The 21,942-nt window shown below is 38.7% G+C and overlaps 1 protein-coding gene across 1 annotated transcript in view; it reads right to left on the bottom strand.

The window, feature by feature from the left end:
- Nucleotides 1-252: 252 nt before the first annotated feature.
- insra (insulin receptor a) overlaps nucleotides 253-21,942 on the bottom strand; it is a 60,605-nt gene continuing 38,915 nt past the window's right edge. The window contains exons 5-21 of the mRNA XM_014984298.2: nucleotides 21,654-21,798; nucleotides 21,214-21,428; nucleotides 19,614-19,740; nucleotides 18,109-18,350; nucleotides 14,243-14,410; nucleotides 12,891-13,089; nucleotides 11,912-12,195; nucleotides 11,199-11,338; nucleotides 10,573-10,732; nucleotides 9,603-9,702; nucleotides 9,447-9,514; nucleotides 8,323-8,552; nucleotides 6,757-6,867; nucleotides 5,203-5,362; nucleotides 3,174-3,303; nucleotides 2,851-2,985; nucleotides 253-1,804 (exon numbers count right to left, since the gene is read on the bottom strand). Coding sequence (XP_014839784.2) covers nucleotides 1,447-1,804; nucleotides 2,851-2,985; nucleotides 3,174-3,303; nucleotides 5,203-5,362; nucleotides 6,757-6,867; nucleotides 8,323-8,552; nucleotides 9,447-9,514; nucleotides 9,603-9,702; nucleotides 10,573-10,732; nucleotides 11,199-11,338; nucleotides 11,912-12,195; nucleotides 12,891-13,089; nucleotides 14,243-14,410; nucleotides 18,109-18,350; nucleotides 19,614-19,740; nucleotides 21,214-21,428; nucleotides 21,654-21,798 — 2,972 coding nt within the window. The 3' untranslated portion in view covers nucleotides 253-1,446. The remainder of the gene's footprint in view (nucleotides 1,805-2,850; nucleotides 2,986-3,173; nucleotides 3,304-5,202; nucleotides 5,363-6,756; nucleotides 6,868-8,322; nucleotides 8,553-9,446; nucleotides 9,515-9,602; nucleotides 9,703-10,572; nucleotides 10,733-11,198; nucleotides 11,339-11,911; nucleotides 12,196-12,890; nucleotides 13,090-14,242; nucleotides 14,411-18,108; nucleotides 18,351-19,613; nucleotides 19,741-21,213; nucleotides 21,429-21,653; nucleotides 21,799-21,942) is intronic.

Here is a 21,942-nt window from a genome sequence, read left to right as displayed (position 1 = left end):
AATCTTCCAATCTTTTAATAACACATAATTATCAAGTGATATTTTCAACTTTCCTATTCAAATTAAACATTTTTTAACTCAAAAACACAACGGGCTGCTGGATGAATGACTGCCAGGCTTAGCAAGTCTTCTTGAAGTAATAAGGTAAAACCAGTCAATCACATATATTTTGTAAAAAGTTGTGTAGCAAATTAACTCAAAGTCTCAACAGGTATGCAAAGAAGAAGAAGAAAAAAACACATTTGTCACAAATGCACCTTGCTGCATTATTTACAGCACTATTTTTATTTTGATCTTGATAAGATGGGCAGACATTTTAAAGCTGGAGACACCAAACACTCCTCCTCCTGGGCATCACACTGTAAAAAGACCAAGTGCTGTTGGTTGATCACAAGTCAGAAAAAAAAAGCAAATTAGTAAATGACTTTCTGGATTAGAAAAAAAACCCAAAAGAGACTAACATGTAAAAACATTATCTAACCGAAAATACCTCAAGAATGACAACATATCTATGTACAAAAACATCAATATAAGATTTATATATATATATTTATATTTCTTAACTTCTATACCCACTAAAATATACCAACAAAGCAGCTATTGGTAAATCTGACGAACCTGTTTGCCAACATGTCTCTGAAAAAAAAAAAACTGTTTAAATATCCTTCAGCTGTAGATGTGAAAACTCAAATACATGAAAGAAGGGAAAAAAGGGAGGGAAAACGGAAATAAAAGACATGTAAATAAATAAAAAACAGAACAGAACCCAAAAGAAGTCCTGTGTTTTTATCCTGTGTGCCATTTTTGGAATACTGCAGTGTGAGGAGGTAAGCCACTTCAGCCAGCTTCTCTAGTGGATCAGTTTGTTCCAGGATGGATCATCGTTTGGACCATCCAGTAGTCTCTTTTGTTTCATTTTCAGTTCGTCATCCACATGCATTCAAAGACTCAGTTCCATGACAACCGATGTAGGCCACAGACAAAAAGAGAAGGGCACTTTTTATTCCCCAAAACGAAGCAACCCGGGGGACAGACTGAGGGGCGAAGAGGGACGCGGCCTGGACGAAAGGGAGGGACAGTGGGTTTAGCAGCCTTCTTGTTTGTCAAGAGTTTGTTTCACAGTTGAATCCAAAATCCACCCAGTCGAGCACAACATTGGCAATATATATATATATCTATGTACAGTATATAAAGTACAATCTTGAACAACAGAGAGAAGCAGGAGGTTCGTCCTTAAATACAAAAAGTGTCTTGTGGCGTCCGCGTGTGGACTCGCTGTAGTGTGTGTTTGTGGCATCTGGAGAGAAAAATAAAGTCCTGAGATGTGTGTTGAGGGGTTTCTGAGGACAAAGTGATCAAAGTGTGATCTATCTATATGTATATATATAAAATGAGAACAAAAATAGATTTTATTCTGTAGCGTGGACGTGGTTGTCGAGGGATGTGTTAGGATGGGCTGGACCGCGGCAGCGCTAGTATCCGTCCGTTGGTTTTGCCCCCGTTCATGTGCGTGAAGGGGATGTGGTGCTCCTCGTAGCTGCCCCTCAGGCCCACGGAGGACGCCTCGTCCCTGTCCGAGCACTGCTCCCTCTGGGAGTACGACGACGGGTCCAGGGGGATGCTCTCCATGTTCTCCATGTCCAGGTCGAAGTCCTCGCTCTCTGGCAGCTTGTTGTCCTCGCTGTAGAAGAAGGAGACTTCCCGGAACGAGGGGTGCAGGTCGTCCTTCAGCATCTCGATGATCTCCTGGAAGGTCGGACGCATCTTCGGGTTGTACTGCCAGCACATCTGCATCAGGTTGTGTCTGCGGGACGAGACGGGGAGAGTGAGACCTCGCTGATGTTTTACCCTCTATGACCCAAGTTTCAAATCTCCGCCTGGATATTTTTGCTTATTTTAATTGTACGCAGTTCTTTAAATGTCCTGAGTAAATATATTTGCCCATTTATCCAAATTACTCTCACAATATACTGTCTACTAAAAGGCTAATTTCACTCCTTGCTACGGCGGGGGGTGAGATTACCATAATAACCCGATATTGGCTGCAAAGCGGAACGTCTCCCCTTTCAGAAACCGTTGGAATTTTTCAGCAAAATATCGCAAAGTTACAGTACTGCAAATTTGGATGTAACTTTATATATTTATATTATATTATAAAATGTGATACAGGTGACGTACTATGCTTCCTTCAACAGGTTATACAAAACACAAAATCTCTAAGATTTCAGTCTGATTAGTTTTGCTTGTTTCGGAGCATCTTGTCACTTTAAACTAAATAAGCCGCCGCTGGCCCCTCAACTGTTACACTCTCATGTGAAAATAGCCGCAAACAGATGTGCAATTTTACAAATGTACATCTTTGAAAAAGCAGAAGTGGAGCTTCCTGCACAACCAACAAGAATGGATCAAGTGGATGGAAGGTCAACAAGAAAACACAGTTGTTGCCTAAAATGTCATAATAGGAATCCTTTGGTGTACATTTGATCATTTGTAGTAAGGGATGTTTTTAAAGGATGCAGTTAAAAATACTTCTAATATGAGTGGAAAATATCTACAGACAAAGGTTTTCTTTAATCTTAAATGCAAAATGTATATATTTTTTGTGTAGTTTTGGCTTAATTACTACTCAGAAAACATTTTGGAGTCTGGACACTCCTGTTAATTAATTGGTAATTAAATTAGTTGAAGATTATTTCAGTAACTGATTAATCGTTTCAGCCCTACATTCAATACGCCTCCAGACTGAAACTTGTTAGTGGCGCCTACTTTAAATACAATATAAAAACAGCAGCTTTGCCTTAATGTTTATATATTATAATACAGATAAACAGGTTTTGTGTGTGTGCTTACAGTCTGTCTGCGCAGTTGTCTGGCCGGTCCAGGAAGCCTCCGTCCATGACGAACTTGAGGACCTGCTCGTTGGACAGGCCCTGGTACGGCTGCTCGGCCAGGGTGCTGATTTCCCACAGGACGACCCCAAACGACCTGGTAAACACAGAGACCAGCTGATTAGACGTCTGACAGACTAATAAATCCGTCTGTAAACACTCGGAGGCCAGAAACGGAGCTGGTCCTTGTGAATACCAACAGAGAAAAGGTTTTCAGGTTGGTTTTCTGGTCTGGTTGTGTTGTTCTTGGTGAAATGTTGAAGAATAATCTGTGTTTTTACTTACCAGCAGTCTGAATGCGCAGTGAAGACGCCGTCCTTCAGAGACTCCGGTGCCATCCACCGGACGGGCAGCAAGCCCTTCCCTCCCTTACGGTAGTAATCCGTCTCATAGATGTCCCTCGTCATGCCGAAGTCTGGGAACAAAACATGATTGAAAGATTCGGAAATTAAGCTAGAAGGATGCAGAGATTTTTTTAAGATTGAGATATTTCCTGAGTATAACTGGTCTGTTTATCTACATCTTAAAGGTGACCTATTATGCTTCCTTGAACAGGTTAGGATTGGTCTCTGGTCTATACAAAGCATGTTCGTTACATTTTTGGCTTAAAATTGTTCCTAAATAATGAGACTTTAGTCCCGTCAGTTCTGCCTACTTGAGCTATTTGAGCTGCTTTTTGACACTTTAAATCCAAATAAGCTGTTGCTGGCCACGCCCCCAAACTCAACATTTTACTCGCATGTGAAAATGGCTGCAAACAGACGCGCAATTATACCACCATACATGTTTGAAAAGCAGAAGTAGACCCTCCTGCGCAAACAACAGGATTGCAGAAAGTGATTTCTAGATGGTAAGTCAACAACAAAACACTTGTTTTTTCCAGCAGCCATTGTACAGCTGACCAAATGTGCTGGAGCTCAGCTTGGGTTGCCAGGCAACGGTATGGGGTCCACTGAAGTTGCTAGATAACAGCAGAGTCCCCACTGACTGTGAGTTTTTGAAGTGGCTCCTTTTCCAGACACCAAAAAATATTAACGTTTTGCCAAACTCTCCCCCACCCCCAAAACCAAAAAAAAGCTGGACTGTTTCTAGAAGCAGTAGAGACCCAAAGGGAAGAACAAAAACATGCAAACAGAAGGGGTTGACTGTTAACTGTGACTGGAGCTTTTCAGACCATGTATTTTATAAATTTTTGTATTCCACAGTTTGAACCAGTCAACAAATCTCAAAAAGCTCCGAAATGAAGAAACAAAAATGATCCAACATCAGTCTTCATAACATCAGTGCCAGTAATCATTAACTGCTCTCAGAGGAGCGCAGTTTTTGGCCGCGTGTTCCTGTTTTTAAAGCACAACAATATCGTTGCGCAACCCAGTGCTGACACAAGCAGGTTGTTGAATTAGTCAAGAATTGGGACACATTCTGTGGCACTTACGACCCTAAAAAGTTGAGTGTGAAACATTATGACACAACAAGTGGAAAAATGACCTGAAAACTGTGAAGGTTCAGTTGTGCTGCAAACTGCAACCTAAATAATGACCCACTGTCACTGGAAGAGTTCACATTGTCCTCATGTTAAAACTTTAAAGTAATTAATTTGAATTTTACATGCTAGGCTAGGAGTTTGTAACAGGTAGCTCTCATAGATGTTAAAGGATAAACGGTTTTAAATATACATTTTATAACAAAAGATGGTTTAAGCTGTTCTTTAATATAATAAATCGATTTCCCACAAGAAAGTGACACAAAAATATCATTTATGATGTTGTACATATAAATTTTTTGTAATAAACTTGGAAACTATTAGTCTTTTTTTTCATTTTCCACAAATTTCAACATCCCACAGAAGGAAATGTAGACGTCTCCTTTCCTGCAAACATTTTATATTCTTCTTTATTTTAAAATCTAAATACTTAAATTAAACAGAGCTCTTTAAAAATGACAACAAAATTCTCAAAGTAGAGATTTAAGTTGTCTTTTTTTACAGCTTCAATTAAGTGTTATTTAGCTACACTGAAGACAAATATGGCTCCTAGTTCACAGACAGAATGAGAAATGAAATGTTTTCAAGAAACAAAAAGCTCAATGAGCTTTAGCTACATTGCAAAGAATAATGGGTAAAAAATTAAATCTGTAGACGTGTGAAAACCATCTATTTATCTTCTAATTTACAATAAATCTCCATTTCACATATATGATATAGATATAATTAAGAAAGTAAATTTGTCACAGATTGCATAAGAATGTGTCTCTTCATGCTGCCACCAGGGGGCGACATCAGAAAGCTTTTATATAGCCTCCAAGCAAAACGTACCTCCTATCTTGACTGTGAAATCGTGAGCCACCATGCAGTTTCTGGCTGCCAGGTCTCTGTGGACAAACTTCTTGGCGTTGAGGTAAGCCATGCCGTCTGCGATCTCGGCGGCCATTTGGATCATCTCTTTCAGAGTGGGAGGTGGACGCCCCGGGTTATTCTGAGAGACAGGAGACAGATTTTAAACGTATGATCTACAGCAAACTGGCCTGTTTTCCTGAAATGCTCTCAGCCAGCGCCAGAGGTAACTGTTTAAATCCTCTGTCAACATCCCTCAGTCCTCTGCCCACTCCAATGAATGTGTTTGCAGACATTAAACCACACAGCTTCCTGTGGCATTTAAACGTTACACTGGTAGTGATTTAATTACAGATATTAAAACATCCAATGCAAATGTTTTTGCAAAAACTGTGGAAAAAATCTTGTGTTTCTCTGTGCAATCTTTCATGATGTTGCAGTCAGAGAGAACGCTAAAACGAAAAATTAAGCTAAACCCAAAGAAGAATAAGGTTAAAAGAAAAATAGTGCCTTAAAACAAAACACTGGGACAGAAGAGGAAGAGAGTCACACGATGATGTATCAACATCACTACAAATAGATACAAAGTTGGACAGAGCGATACAGCGTAAAAATAAAATCTCAAATTTTTTTCATACCAGGTCTGATTTCTGATTTTAAGAGATTTTTTTTCTTGCTCTCCTTTCTAAAAAAACGACTCTTTAAAAAGTGGCTTTTAGTTCAATTATCTCTTCTTTGAGTTTTACTTTTATTATCAGAAAAAAGACTGAATTTCTCCAGTGGCATGTCTTCAAATTAAGAGGAAAAAAAGTCGTTTAAATGAGAAAAACATCTTCTAGTTATCAGGATCTGACGTTACCGGCTCAGTCCATCTGCTTCTTTCTTTGAAATAGACTCAGTCGTTCGAACAATCGTTTCAAAGTCCTGCCGCTGATAATAATTTGATGCTGATGTGTTAAAATATGACGCGTTTCCTTATCTGTAAAACCAATAGTAGAACTTCACAAGATGCTCAACATTCCTCGTTTAATATTTTTTATCTTTTTGTGTTTGAGTTCTCATAAAATTGCTATTTCATTCTCCTAATATGACTTCACTCTTAAAATATTATGACTTTATTCTCATTTTATTACAAAGAAAATCTTAGCCTGGCCCTAATATTCTCAAAAGCCCAAATAAATAGAAGTTGTAAAAGACGCTTGTCAGCAAGATGGCGGCACTGGGTGTCAAAAATTAAATCTTCAAAAGCCAAAAATTTGATTAATCAATAAACAGGTTACGTGCCTTCAGCATTTAATTTAGCATCTTAATTCAGAGATTTTCAGTTCAGAAAATCTCATCAGTAGATTCTCCAGCTCGCATTCTTGCCTTTAAAAATAACATTTTGATCCGGGGCTAAAAATAAAAAGAACCATCAGAAATTTGAATTTGTACATCCCGGGCTGGGACAGGTGGTGTATTTTTTCCACAAAAAAGCAGAAGTGAGAGGAAGAAACTAAACTAGCGAGTGAAACCGCTGTGAACAAGATGTGCTACCTCAGCGTCAGGCCGCAGAGAGCGCAGGTAGCTCTTCAGGTCTCCGTGGGTCATCAGCTCCATCACCACCAGCGTCGGCTGGCCCTTCGACACGACGCCCATCAAGCGGACCTGTGAGGAAACAGCATTATTTATTGCATTATAACTTCATGTGACTTATCTCTCGTCTTAAATACTCAAATTTAAGACTTTTTAAGACCATAAATTAATAAAATTTAAGACCTAAATCACAACAGAAATGTACAAAAGAAATAAAGGAACCCAAAACTGTTGAAACTTCCGGGTTTTTGTGGCTCGTGGCAGCTTTGTGCTTTTTGCATGACATACGGATGTCTAACTAGCTAGCAAGTATTAGCTTGCTAGCTTGTTACTGGTATCCTTAACTGTGTTGAGTGACACTAATGTAGTGAGCAAAAATGTCTGGGCATGACTCAAACATTTGCCTGACAAAAATAAATAAATAAATAAATAAATAAATAAAAAATAGATAGAATATTAAGCCTTAATTTTCAATAAACAAATTTAAGACTTTTTAAAGGTGACCTGTTATGCTTTCTTGAACAGGTTAATATAGGTCTATGGGCTATAAAAGAGATATCCATACATTTTTTTTGCACAAAATTATTCTTAGATAATGAGATTTTAGACTAATCAGATCTGCTAGTTTTGAATTTCTTACAGAATGAGCTGCTTTAAGGCGTCTTGTCACTTTAAATCCAGATAACCTGCTGCTGTCCACAATGTTTACACTTGCATGTGAAAATAGCTGCAAACGATGTGCAATTACGCAACCATACATCTTTGAAAAGCAGAAGTAGAGCCTGCTGCACAACCAACGAGAATGCAGCAAGTGGTTTCTGCATTCTTTTGTCAACAACAAAACACTTGCTGGATTTCCCCCAGTGTATTATAAGCCTGGCATGCCACCAGGCTTTACTAGAACCCCCCCTACCAGAATAAGAACAAACGTTTTTTGTTTATTTTACTTTAATACATCAGTAAAGCAAGTTGTGCTAATCTAGGTTGACATAATAAAACATTCTATATATTTAAAAGAGATAATGGGATTTGATTATACATACAAAACCTACAGAATAAATAGTTTTATTTAATGCACAGCTATATTTTCTTTGTTATTGATGTTTTATTTCTCAAATTTCTCACTTTGTAGCCATTTTTTAAACACAAAAACACAGTGGGCGATTGGTGGACTTCACTTCCCTAGCACCACTACCGCTGGGCTTAGCTCGTAATCTGGGGGAAACCTTGACTTGCCTTTTCCAGCGGCCATTGTACAGCATATAAAGTGGTTAAAAACAGCTGACTAAATTTATTGGAGCTCATCTTGGGTTGCTAGGTGATGCTGGAACTTTGCTGTACCTGCTGGTTTGTTACATTCTGGCAGTTTTTGAAACTGCTATTTTTCCAGACACCAAAAGAAAATTTTTTAAGCACTTGGGCTGATTTTTAGAACCAGTAGAAACTCAAATGATAGTACAAAAACATGCAAAATTAGTGTAAGACTTTGTAAGGATGCGCAGACATCCTGATAATCAGTTTCTTTACCACATGGTGGCAGCTGAAGGCCTTCATGACTGACGCCTCGTTCAGGAACTCGATCCTCTCCCTCAGGCTGGCCGACTCGTTCACCGTCTTCACCGCCACGTGCGTTTCGCCCTCGCCCTTCACGATGTCCTTAGCGATGCCCTCGTAGACCATGCCGAAGGAGCCCTGGCCCAGCTCCCTCAAGATGGCGATCTTCTCACGCGGCACCTCCCACTCGTCCTCCTCGTACACTGCAAACACATTTCAGGTTTTACAACCTTCAGTTTCAGGGGAATACAGGCAGGCAGGTAAGGACAAGCCGAACCAGAGCATCTTCCAAGTTTTTATGAACACAATTAATGTCAAATTCTCTGATGCGTCGTATGAAGCAGCCGCTTCGGTTTGACTTACTGGAGTTCAGATGCTTTGATGGCTCGAGTTCATTTTAACCGTTTAACAGATAAAACTGAGTAAATATTTCTGCAAGCTACTGACTGGCAATGATGTTCTGCACCAACATCAAAAAATGTAAACAGATTAAATCAACTGAAGATGATTTACAAACAGGAAACATCAGGGAATTTCCGCTGACAATGAAACATTTAAAGGCCTCGTGAAGAACTGGGAATCTGACAGGAAATTGATCAAACAGTAATGTCAAATACAAATACAATACATTAATCTCAAGAAGCTTGAGATTAATGGTTGAGTTGTTTACATTTTTTGTTACTGTTTTAGATAAAGTTTAAATTAGATACTTGGTGTTTTCTCTGCTTGATGAAAACGATTTGACCTTTCAAAATCTTATCCATCACAACCGGATGCGTCACACACGGCTGTTTAAGGAATAAGAAGCCACTCACTGTGTCATTAAATAACTTGTTGCCAGGCAGTAACTACTGATCAAATCCACTTGGTGACTTTTTTAAAATAATTTTTGGCCATGCAGTGTACATATTAATTTACCTGGATGGTTGTTTTTCTTTATCTAGTCTATGAATCAACTCCTTTGTTGAAGTGAAACTCTTTAGAAAACACAAGCAGCTAATGCTATTGATTATTTCAGCTCCATTTAAACAGGATCCTGAATGAGGCGCTAAAATCCCTGTGGCGTTAAAGAAACATCTCAAACTCTTTCTGCTCACCGTCATTAGCGCTCAGGTACTCTGGGTTTGAAGAGGCGTAAATGGGTCCACTTGGTCCTTGGGTTTGACTGAAAGGAAGCAAACAAACACCTTGAGAGGACAAAGGGATGAGAATACATAGAATAAAAGAATGAGAGGGATGCGAGAGCTGCGTACTTCTTCCTGAACACGACGAATCCAGCCACGCCCAGAAATACCAGCAGGACAAAGCAGACGATCGGCCCGATGATGATCTTCACGATGGAGAGAGGGTCGTCTGTTCAACACACACCGTCACATTTCAGGTGGGAAAGAAAACACTCAAAGATTCACAGGCTGCTAATTAATTATACATGAACTGGATGGACACAACAATTATCTACATTCTGAAGACTTTTGCTGATTTAGTGAAGCTCTGATTTTAAAAGAATTGAATTAAATATTGTGGGAAATGTAAGAAAACAGCACTTAGTTTTTCAATTTATATCTAAATTTGGTAATAATCTTCAATGATCTGAATTTTAGAGAGTAAAATAAAAACAACAACAAAAAATGATTCAGTAAATCACATGAAAAAAAAAAAATTATTACTGATCCCAGATCAAACTCCAAACAATATCTAGGAAATATTCAACATTTCTTTTAGTTATCTTCATTAAAATATTTCAAAGTGTTTTAATAACCAAACTGCATTCAATTTTGTCTTTTTTTTTAGATTTGTTTTGGCACAAGTAGTCGTTTATTGGATAATAGTTTGGTCACATGACCTCATCCTGAGGAGGAAAAACCCGTAAAGTGTGTTTCAACAAGTCAAAAACCCCAAACACACCAGGAATCAAACCTTTGTTTAGTAAAATCTTCAAGCATGTTTGTAGTTTATGGAGTAAATATTTGGGTTTGTAAAGAAAAAAGCTGATTTTCTCTCTGTATGGTGATAAGTGATTTATTCAGTAAATATTTTCTTGGTGTTTCACTTTGGATAAGAGAATTCCTACTACACTGTCAGAACTGTGAGCTCTACTACCATGATTTTTTAAAACACACTGCTCCTACTTTGAATGCAGTTTTACTTTTTGTCCCTCGTCTCCTCCGGTAGTTTTCATGAAAAGTCGTCTCTGAGCTCAGTTTTTCTTCCACAGACACTTACTGGGGTCCTGGACGTAGAAGTACGAGGGCTCGGTCCACGACCCGTTTCCAGCCAGTGACGTGGCTCGGATCCTGACCGAGTAGTTCCCAGGATGCATCACTTTCAGCCTGCAGCCGCCGGACGCTTTGTACATGTTTCTGGACACACAGTGGGGCAGCTCCTGCAAGGGGGTTTGGCAAAAAATTTATGGTTATTTTTAAAATTTTTCCTGATTTTTTAAAAGGTTATTTTGACTTTAATGCCGATATTTTATGACGTTCTGCTTTAAAACTCCATGTTTAGTTTCCCCCCAGTAGAAAGACAACATGTGTGGTTACAAAAACATGTTTTTAACAGAAACAACAGGCATCAATCCCTGAGATGAAGCCTATGTTTTTTCCACGTTTCCATGGATACTAAAACACTGCACAGCACTAAAATTACTTGCCCATTAGGGCTCATCAAACTAAGACCAGGCAAATTTCAAAATAAGTCACGTAGGCATGGTCTCTTCACACTGATGCGCTCTGTGGATGGAGTTAATTTGTTGCTTATAAATTTGTTAAAAGTTGCTGTTAGTCATGAATAAGCCAGAAGACGCTGCTGCTCTGTGAAGGAGGATCTACGTAAAATAAGCGAGTCTTTACCTCAGGGTCTCCGACTCTCTTGTAGTTCACCTCATACAGGATGATGATGCCGTTTGGCGCTGCAGGCTCCTTCCAGTGTAGGTGCACCGTGTTTTCTGTCACTTCATGAGTGATTTCACCCAAAATGTTGTCAGCTTTATCTGTGAGGAACAAAATCTTTCAGAATCACCTGTTTCAACTTCACAGTTTCTACAAATTCAATATTATTCCAAATTCTCTTCTGAGAGGCTGCAGGTCTTTTTTTTTCTGTACAGAATTGGGAAAACTGGCTTTTGTTAATCATGTTGCAAAAAGACTGGACATTAACTTATTTAATTTTAAGATGACTCCCATAATTGTGACGGTTTTTAGTAACTATTTGTGTAGCTAAAAAATTTATTAAGCACCTTTAACTATCCAATTATCCAAATAATCAACAGATCAGCTCTGCACTGTTTTGAAGTTAAGCCGAGGAAATTTGGGATGAAATCTTCACGTATTTTTATAGCTGCAGATGATCAAAAGTTCACTAAAGCGATGTTATTTTGTTGCGTTTAGGCAATAAATTGTTTACTTTCTTATGTAAAAAAGGGTTTGAATTGTTTATTTGCATCTTTTAATGTTTTTCCAATATTGCATAAATGAAAAATTCCCATCAGAATAATCGATAACAAAAATAATCGCTAGTTGCAGCTCTAATCAAAAGCTTATTTTTCCATTCGGAGGTGTTTTACCTTCAGGCATGGTGCGGGCACTGACGTACGCCGCCATGCTGCAACGGTTCTGGTCAGTGGGATGGTTGCAGGCGTGGACCTCGATCTGGTAGCTGGTGAAGTGTCGCAGGTTGGAAATGACCGTGGACTCCTTGGCGTGGACGACCACCATGGTCTTCGGGTATTCCTTGTTCTCGTCCTCGTCGTTGGGGACGCCGGTGCTGCCCGGCGGGCTGGCGGCGGTGGTGAGGAAGGGCTGCGTCCTGTTGGCGATGCCCATCACAGAGCGCCGCTGTCTCGGGCGTCTACGAAAGGCAGACGTGTTTAAGTAAAAAAAAAAAAAACTGTCAACTTTAACACATGCAATTAATTTAAAATGTTTAACGCATTTATGTTGATTAATTTTGACCTAAAAGTTTCTCTCTTGCAGAGAGTTGCTTAGCTCAAAGCAGCGCGTAACACAGTCTTGTACTGCGGTCAATAATGCAGAATTGCAAACGCGAGTGAAAAAATGAGCAAAGAGAGAACATTTTGCTTTAAAAAACATCAATGCCCAGTAGAGAGGCTATAGACCTCGATTCGAGTTTAAATCCCGTCTGTGTTTCCTTTGCTGCATTACCTGTCAGATAAAAGGCAGCTGCGCCAAAAAATTCTTAAAAAAAATAAACAAAAACGCTGCAATGGACATTTGCACAAAACCAAGACATTATCAAGCTACTTATTGCATCGATAAGTTATTATTCCTTCGAAGAACAACTAGTTTATAGTTAACGTTTCTAAATTACGTCTGAAATAAAATTACTTCTTCCTGAATATGAAAACTGAGATGCTTGGTTTGAAACATTGAGAAAATGTGATTTTACATTTCGAGCTTATCGAGTGAAGCTGTGATTAATTGCAGCTCTATAATGTGATTAATCTAATTAAAGTTCCACAAAAACTTACAAAAAAAATAAGTATCTGATGATTTTATAAAATAAAAACCAGCAGTTTGACTTACTTGACCTCGAAAACTTCATTGTGAAGGTAGTTTTCAAAGGTTTTCCTGTATTCCGAGTCTTCTTTCTCCTTCTTGAGCTCCTTGTCCGTTTTTGGGCAGGCACAACATTTCTTCCCCTGGCCCTGGTCCTCCGTCTGGTTCCACTTCTGCTCCTCGTCACTGTCCACCTGAGTGGGCACCCGCGACGGCAGCTTCATTCCTGGTGGCAGACAGACATGCGGAGCGGGGAACACAGAGGGACATGACAGGTGAAATAAACAGCATATTCGCTATATCCACACACTCCTGCAGGGATTGTCTGTCATTGTCAACCTCAGCAGTAGCAGTGGAGATAAATTAACCCTGACAGGACCTCCCTGCAGACTCCAATCTCTATAAACATGCAGGCATTATAGAATCGATGTGCGAGCGGCGCAGATCGGCGCTGACGGCTGGAGGCTGACGTGAGCCGAGCCGGGCTCAGAACAATTGAACCAAAATAAATGTTTGAACTTCGTTTGAACCCGAGCCAGAAGCCAAACGAGGGTCTGGACTGTCTGACGTTTCATTTCCAGATCACATTCACGTAAAGGAGAAGGAGCTCGTAAAAAGAAGTGCCGGTGCTTCTCAATAAATTCAATTAGTTTCAGAAAAGTGCTAAACACAGACCCGTTGCTACGGCAACCGGCTGACAGCATCTCTGCTAGCTGACAGAGCTGAGATTACGTTCAAGTGTGTGTGTATATATATGTAAAAAACTGAAAAACATTTCCACACAAAAAAGATATGTAAACATAAAGAAACTGAACATTCAAGTCCATTACAGTTTTATGCTTTTAGGCTTATTGAGCACTTATTAATAACAATTGATTGTCTGAAAACTAGCAGTGGTTGATTAATTTAAACACCTGCTCTACTGATGATCTATTAGAGTAAGAAAGTAGATGTTTGATGTCGCGTTATTTTGGTGCAGCACAAGTACATGCAAAGCTAGCATAACTAACCTACTCACCGCTTTCTCAATATATATATATATATATATATATATATATATATATATATATATATTTATTAAATGTTTTTACTGGCCTGTGAAATGTGACACTCTTGGACAAATAACAGCAAAACATTGCGTCACTTTTTTTTATTCTTTGTCTGATTGTGTCCTTTTCCCAACAATCATCAATATAACCAACTGGATGCGTAGCAACGGTGCATGTGTGTTGCACAATAAGTCACCTGACGGCGCATCCAGTAACATATATCAATGGAAAAAGTACTAAAAATCTTTGAAGTGACATTAGCTCTCATGCAAAGCCATAAAAAAACCCCACTCTCCTGACCCAGAAGGCCAGAAACCAACAGCGTCTCACCTTTCTGGCAGTAGTCAAACTTGTAGAGCTCGCTGGCCTCAGGCTGGCGCTGGTAGAAGACCAGGTAGTGGGTGATGTTTCCGTTGGGATCGTTGGGAGGTTTCCACTTCAGGATGATCTGAGAGGACGAATTGGAGGAAGACATGGGGTCCAGTGGTACGGAGGGCTCTGCACAGACATTGAGGAAAGAACTGTTAACCAGGAAATATATTTAATGCTCAACAGAGAACAAATAACAACTAGGATAAAAAAAAAAAAGACTGTGTGTGTTGTATACTATGGACAAAATCCCCTTGTCCTTCTTCCTTCATGCCCATGTTCCTAAACAATTGCATATCAATTTATTTTTGGAGTATTTGGAGTTAATGTTCAGAAATATTCTCAAATGTAATTTTGCTGAAAAAAAAACTTGTTTTATTTTCTATTTTCATTCATTTTTATTCTGATTCCAGTTGACCAATACGCCTCTTGATCACTCTAAAACAACTGTTAATTAATTGCAGTCACACAATCCAATTTCCTCTTACATAAACTATGACAAGAATGGAAAAAATACTTTGGTTTGTAAAATGGGTACAAAATACTTAAAAAGTTTTACTCAGGTTTTCAACAAACCTCTTCTATCATTGGTAGCCTGAAAAATTTAGCTCAGAAAAAAGGACATATTGTTTCCGAGCTTTTGGTTTCTGTGGTGTAAAATGCAACAGAAGTTTACAATGGAAATGCACTAAATGCACATTTTTCAGAGATAACCTACTTCACAGATTTGATACAAATCTAGAGATAAATCACAGTTCTTTGTTTTAGAAATTAGAAGAGGAAAATTGCAGTTTCGATCCACTTTGCATTTCAGATTGCTGCTCGATAACGCGGCGCTTACTGGCACACAGCCGCCTGCTCGGGTTCTCCCCGCGCAGCCTCTTAGTGTTTGATGTTTGCGTCATCAACTGCTTTGGTTTTTGGTCGCAGGCCTTCATGCCACAAGTGGAAGGAATTTATTTTTTTTACTTTTACAAATAAAAATCTGAAAACTGCCCCCTTTTACTCAGATGATTCCAAATAAAAAACAGAATTTCCTTCATAAATCCCTTATTTGGTACGTATAATCCTGCTGTGCAAGTTAAACTCAGTTTCACAAAGGTGTCTGCCAACCTAAACAGAGTCGAAGTTGAAACTCGGTGGTGGCAGAATAATGCTATGGGAATGGTTTTCCTCAACAGTGATGGGGCTAAGCAATGAGACAGCATAGAAAAAATATTGTAAATGTTGAAATCCTTTAGTTTTGGTTGGAGGCTCACTGTTGGATCAGTGGCCCAGTCAAAGTCTAGACCTAAATCAAATAAGGAATCTGAGGAGATTTTTAATTACTGCTCTCCGTCCAATCTGAATAGGCTTGAACAACTTTGCCAAAATAGAGAGATGACCCCAAATACTTGGAGATTCTACAATCATTGACTAATGAGGGAACAGCATCAAATGTACACCACTAAAATAAAACTATTTATGTTTGCCTCTCTACTGGCTGAAAGAAAATGTTTGTTTTTGCCAACGCAAGTCTATATGTCTTTTATTATGCCTCTAAATTACAAGTAGCCCTGAAACTTTATTAGTGCTCACAACACTTGTAGTAAAGAACTTTTTTTATTTCCATTTGTTAGAATCCATACTTTCAGGATCTGTAAATAACTCAAATGCCCCGAGTTGATGTGCTCATGGTTTTATTGTGGACAGTCACATTTACAAAACAGCACCACTCTTCACATTATGAGGAACAAAGACGGTGAATTAAGAGATTAATATTCTAATTTGAGGATGTATACATTAAGATTTTGTGTTATTCCGGAGGTATATCATCAAATCCCAAAAAATACATTAAAGTTTGAGATTATAATGTGACGAAATGCGAAACAAATCAAGGATTATGGACAGTTTAGCGACTAAACAATGGACTTCTTTTACCCCTATGTGAAGCTGCCAGCACAGTTATGAACTGACTTTGTTTTAGTTCAAGGTCATTTTAAGGACTCAGGTTATTGCATCAATCACTGTCAACAAACTCCACATGACTAGAAGTTCAGTCAGTGTGAGATTTATGAAAACTGAGGGATTAAACACGAGAGTGTATTGGTAGGATTAAATACAAAAGACTTTAAATTGCTAATCTCTGCTTTTACTCTGTTGTACATTTATAGTTTCAGATGATTTTATCCTGAAAGTCTTTACAGATGACGTGGGAAGTGTGTGTAGCAGCAGAATATGCAATATGGAGTGTGTGTGTGATAGATTGAGATTTATTGCCTGTGTGTTATGACGTTCCTCCATGACAATGCGACGAGCTGGTTCGACCGCATTGTCAGACCAGGTTTGATCAGCGCCAGCTTATACTTATACTTATATACTTTGCCCTTCCGATGAGGAATGTTGGTGAGACGCGACAGCGACCAGGAACCGGGAGCAGTCGCCAAACGGGCAGAAAACAACGCTCCCCCGACACGGCTGGCTGGCCGCGGCGTCTCGGCTGGAGATTTGTTTTGTGCGAGCGACGGATGTCATGTTTGATGCGGTTTGCAGGGAAGGAAATATATTTTGTCTGAAAGGAAGACAGCCAGACAGGTCACAGTGTCTGTAATTAGGCCGAGCTGCACGAGGCAGGCTCTGTGGGTGGCAGGGGACACGAAGTTACCAAGGAACGGAGGCTTGGTTAGACACCTTGCATGAGGTGGAGTCCTGTCAGGTCGGCGGCAAAAATAACCGTCCAGCTTCCTGTTCCCTGTTTGCCTTATTTTTGTTTTAAAGCAACAAGCGACTGGATGATGTCCAGTCCGTGAATTTCATCATACTAGACCTGCAAGTAACGATTAATCGGATAAAAAAACAATAATTTTTATTTAACCACTTAAGCTTATTATGTACAGTATTGGAAATATATTAAGATGCAAATAAACTAATAATTTTATTAATTTTTTAAATAAGAAAACTGTTACTGTCTAAAATGCAGTATCAACATTCCTTTAGTGATGATTTGTAGCGAAAGATGCATCTGCATGAACATGTGAAAATCTTTTCTGCTTCCTTCAACATCATTACAGTTTAGTGCTGATCTGTTGATTATTTTTGAGATTAAAGGATTACTAATTAGACAGAAAAATGTGCTTATTAGGTGATTTTTCTTTTTTAAACAGTTTTAACCAAGTGGAAGAAGAAATATACAACTTCAGGACTTTTGTGTAGAACATATTTACAGTCAAAGGTGTTTTTTATCTTTAGAATGCAAAATAAGTGTATTATAAGCCTGGCGGGTCACCAGGCTGTACTTGTGCCCCCACCAGTCTTATCATTGCTCATTTATTTCAGTTTTTTTTTATGTTTGCATTTTGTTGGTGTTCAGATATTAATCTTCAAATAATATGTAATTATCAAGTGATATTTGAAAATTTCCTGTCAAATGTAAACATTTTTTAAGTCAAAAACACGGCAGGCCGCTGGATGAATGACTGGTGAGCGCTCCAACCACCAGGCTTAGCAAGTTTTCTGGGTGGAAACCTTGAATGTATACATTTTGACCTTTTTGGCTTTGTTACTGCTCTGAGTTTGTCGTTAGCCTTTTTGAGTCAGTATGAGCCAGTTAACAGTTAATCAGTTACTAAATAAGTTTTTTTGGTGTTGTTTACACTGTCGGTGAAAGGTTTGTCTGAAATAAACTAAACTAAACTAAACTAATTATTTCACAATTAATATGATTAATTGTTTCAGACCTACTTTTGATGTTTTGATGGTGAATAAAATTATAAGCATTAATTTGATCTCACAAAAATTACATCAAGATAGGAAAAAAAAAAAATCTGAGCCATTTATGTCAGTCTTACTGGTGGCATTGGTGCGAACGTAGATGATATTGCTCTTGGCCCCGTGGACCTGATGCTCGTCGGACGCAGAGAGCTGCGTTTTCACCATGATGGCGTACTGCGTCCATGGCTTCAGCGGCAGGATGAGATGACCCGGCTCGGCCTGCTCTTTGTCTCGGCGCGGCGGGTCGACGTCGGCGATCACCCAGCTGTTGGAGCCGCAGGCGTCCTGCCCGTCAAACTCCGTTACGTTCTGAAAAGGTCTGCAACGATCAAAAAAACAACATATAAATGAAGCGCAGTGGGTGTTTTACATGGGGAAGGATTTAATTTGTTTTACTGCAGTTTGTCATCAGAGTTATTGAAGCAATCAGAAGATGATATCTGATGACTTGTGTTGTTAAACTTTACACATTATTCACGTAAGATGAGTGTTACAATTTGTATAAAATAGAGTATATATTCTAAGACAGATATCAGAAAAAATTAATGGAAGAAGATAAAAAGAGGATCTTTATATTCTTTGTCCAAGGTGACTTTAATGCAGCTCTACTGCTGTCTTTTATTTAAAATAATACAAACCAGCAGAAATAAAATCCTAACGCATCCATCTATACAGACTCACATTGACATTTTTTGTACAATTTATGCAGAGGTGGTGAAGATGGATTAGTATGAATGATTATTTGATATCTTGAGATTTAAAAAATGAGATAATTTCAAGGTTTCCTGACATTTCAAAGACATACTGCAAGTACTGCAACATATTATTCCATGTTGATATTCGTACACTTTTCCCGAAGCAAAATTCAAGCATTTTCTAAGTAAGTTTTAAAAATTATTCCAGCACCGGACTTTGGAGATAAAAACAACATAAATAAATTAAAGAAGAGAGTTTCAACTCGCTGTTATATGGCCTTATTTATCACTGCTGATAATGTCTGATTATAATAATCTAGATGTCATGGGCAATATTAACTAAAATATAACAAAAGTTATACACCCTGTAAACCTGACTGGCTGGTCCAAGAACAAAACATTCATTTGACAAAAAATTGTATAACATATAGGTTAACCTTTATTTCGATTACAAGGATAAAATTGTGCAGTTTGAATAACCAGCATTTTCAAGGAGTTTATACAAAAACCAAGCAGGTTGTAAACCCTCAAAACACATAACTGAAATTCAAGCACTTTCAAGGATTTCAAGCACTTTTAAAGTCCTCAGACCATAGCATTTATTTTAAAATATAAAATATTATATTAATCCTTTAAACATTGAGAAACAAAAGTGGAAGGAAGACACAAAAAAAGTTAGTAAAAGAAGGAATGAAAAAGATAAAGCAAAGATGGACAACAGGAAGGAAGGACACAAGTTTATTACTTCCATGTTTTGAGGGTTTTAAGAATTAGAACTGATTTTAGAAATGACCAATTTTCCACAACGCTGACCTTTTCTTTCTCTTTTTATTAAGGTTCTGAAATAACAACCGTCCGGTTCTGCTCCCACCTTGAGGAGGACTTACGCTTCTTTGTAGAGAACCATGAAGCCCAGCAGGTCTCTGAAGTCCGGAGGCCAGAACGGCTCCCACTTGATCATGATCTTATCACTCATGGTTCTGACCTGGGTGAACTTCAGCACGCGGTTCTCGCCTGGAAAACAAAGAGAAACAACAATTTGCTCAGAAAATTCCAGCAAAATCATGAATTGGAAAATATCTGCAGAAAAATATCTGTGTTTATAGCTTTATTTGACACTTGTCACCTGCAGATTTTCAATCATTTTCTCCCATCTTCCAAATCATAAGGATGGAGATTTTCTCTTACACACCGACGTCATAGTTTATAGATTAAACTGCTTTTCATAGGGTTCTAGAAAACGTAGTGAAAAATCAACTCAAAAGTTTCAATACCTTGAAAGTCCAACTTATTTCCACTCTTGTCATTTTTGTTGCTGTTTTGTGATAAAATGTTACAGAGCTGAAGAATTATATCGTCAATCTTTAGAAAGATTATTTCTTTTTTTGTTTTCTTAGAAGTCCACGTTTACACCTACTCTAGGAAAACAGTAATGAAGCCTCTTAATGCCTCAACAAAGAAAAGAAAATGTCTTGTTCTGTGCAGCTGAGTGGAAAAATTTGCTCCAGTCCGGTGACCTTCACAGGTGAGATGGTTGTTGTCCAAGTAAAGGTCAGATGGAAACCAGAAGTTTAAGAATTTATACAAGCAAAAATTTGAAAGAAGAGGATCAAGACTGAACGAATTAAAAATACAAAAACTGTTTAGATTATTACAGTATCAGCCTGATGAAGCAAAAGCCTGTCTAAATGTCGTTCTTCAGACAATTTATCCTGGTTTTCTCTGAAAAAAGAAAATTTATGATTTATTTTCTACCCAATTTAGGAGCCAGCCTCTTATAAACAACTCATTCTTCAAGCAAAGCACTTCTTTGGAGGGATTACTGTCAAAACTGTGTGGTTCAGCGCTGATTGAGTGTTTTGTTGCGTTTTTCCTCTCCCAGCTGGAACCAACAGTCCTGCTGTCGTCGTCATAGCAACGGTGGAACACTGTACAAGTTTAACCTTTATTTAAAACTTCTTTCACGGACAGAGACGACCAGGATATTTTATGCCCAAAATGTAGAAAGGATGTCAATTGATTCTACTTTTTATTCTGTTACCAAGATCCACTGAATCAATCTATTGTAATGTTGATCTATAGTTTCAAACAATGCTACACCTGTTATAGTCAAACACTATGTGAGTTTTAAACAAAAACTGGATAGAGACGGAAGATAGTGTTGTGTGCAAATAGGCGGTGGAATGTGAACTGAAGGAAACAAAATAACAAAAAAAAAATTATAATAATAAGATCTTTCAACTTCTTCATAAAATCCCAAAAACATTTAGTGAAGTTTACATGCTAATATGCTAATATGTAAAGACGTTCAAGGGAACTGTTTGCACTGTTTTCCACTGTGCTGCTGCTTCTTAGAAAAACAAAATCAGAGTAAATGTCTCCAGGAAGTTATCTACAAACACAAGACAGGAAGTGACAATAACAGCTGTGCCATGCGTCAGTGTGTGTCTGCTACAACAGTCACGTCTGCAGACTGTGGTTCCTTACATGAGGCCTGGTCTCCGTTGGTCTTGGAAGCGATTTCGTTCTTGACCCGCCGCTCCTTGGTTCCCGTCACCTCCTCCATCTTGCGGATCTCGGACATGCAGAGCTTGGAGTTGTAGTGGAAAAACATGCGGCCTTGCAGGATGGTCAGCTTGTGTTTGGACCAGTCCCAGAGCTGCCGCAGGTTCTGGTTATCCAGGGCGTAAAATGAATAATTCCTGGAAAACAGCGGATGGACTCACAGTGAGCATTGAAGGCTATTTCTGACTGCAGAGCTTTAAATAACAAACATCCACCACAATTTCAGGATTAAACTTTGTTTGTTTTTGAGAGCTCAAACCAAAAGCACAAAAAAAAAGACATTTGGAAATGTCAGACTGTCTGCTTTTAACTCATAATTACAGGAAGAGGCTCTGAAATAGTTAAGGACGAGGGAGGATTACCCGATTTCCTGTTCTTCTCCGCGAATGAGGCGGAGTTTGCGGAAAAATGAGAGGGATACGAGAGCGTAGGAACGTCGCACTGTGAGGTAACCAGTGATCTCCTCCAGCTGGCCCAGGCTGGCCTCCAGCTCAGCTGCAATGTTGTCTAGAAAAAAGAAGAAAAAAAAACATTGAAACCAATCCTGAAACCATAAAAGTGAGTTTCTTGAGGCACTAGAGACATTTATTAAACAGTAGCTGGACATAAAGAGAAGGGGAAGAACAACACATTTATTTTATCATCAGCTGT

Source organism: Poecilia mexicana, unplaced genomic scaffold, assembly GCF_051168715.1.
Source record: "Poecilia mexicana isolate PSO_F unplaced genomic scaffold, ASM5116871v1 scaffold_17, whole genome shotgun sequence".
NCBI classification, from domain to species: Eukaryota; Metazoa; Chordata; class Actinopteri; order Cyprinodontiformes; family Poeciliidae; genus Poecilia; species Poecilia mexicana.
This window is presented reverse-complemented; position numbering and strand designations above follow the sequence as displayed.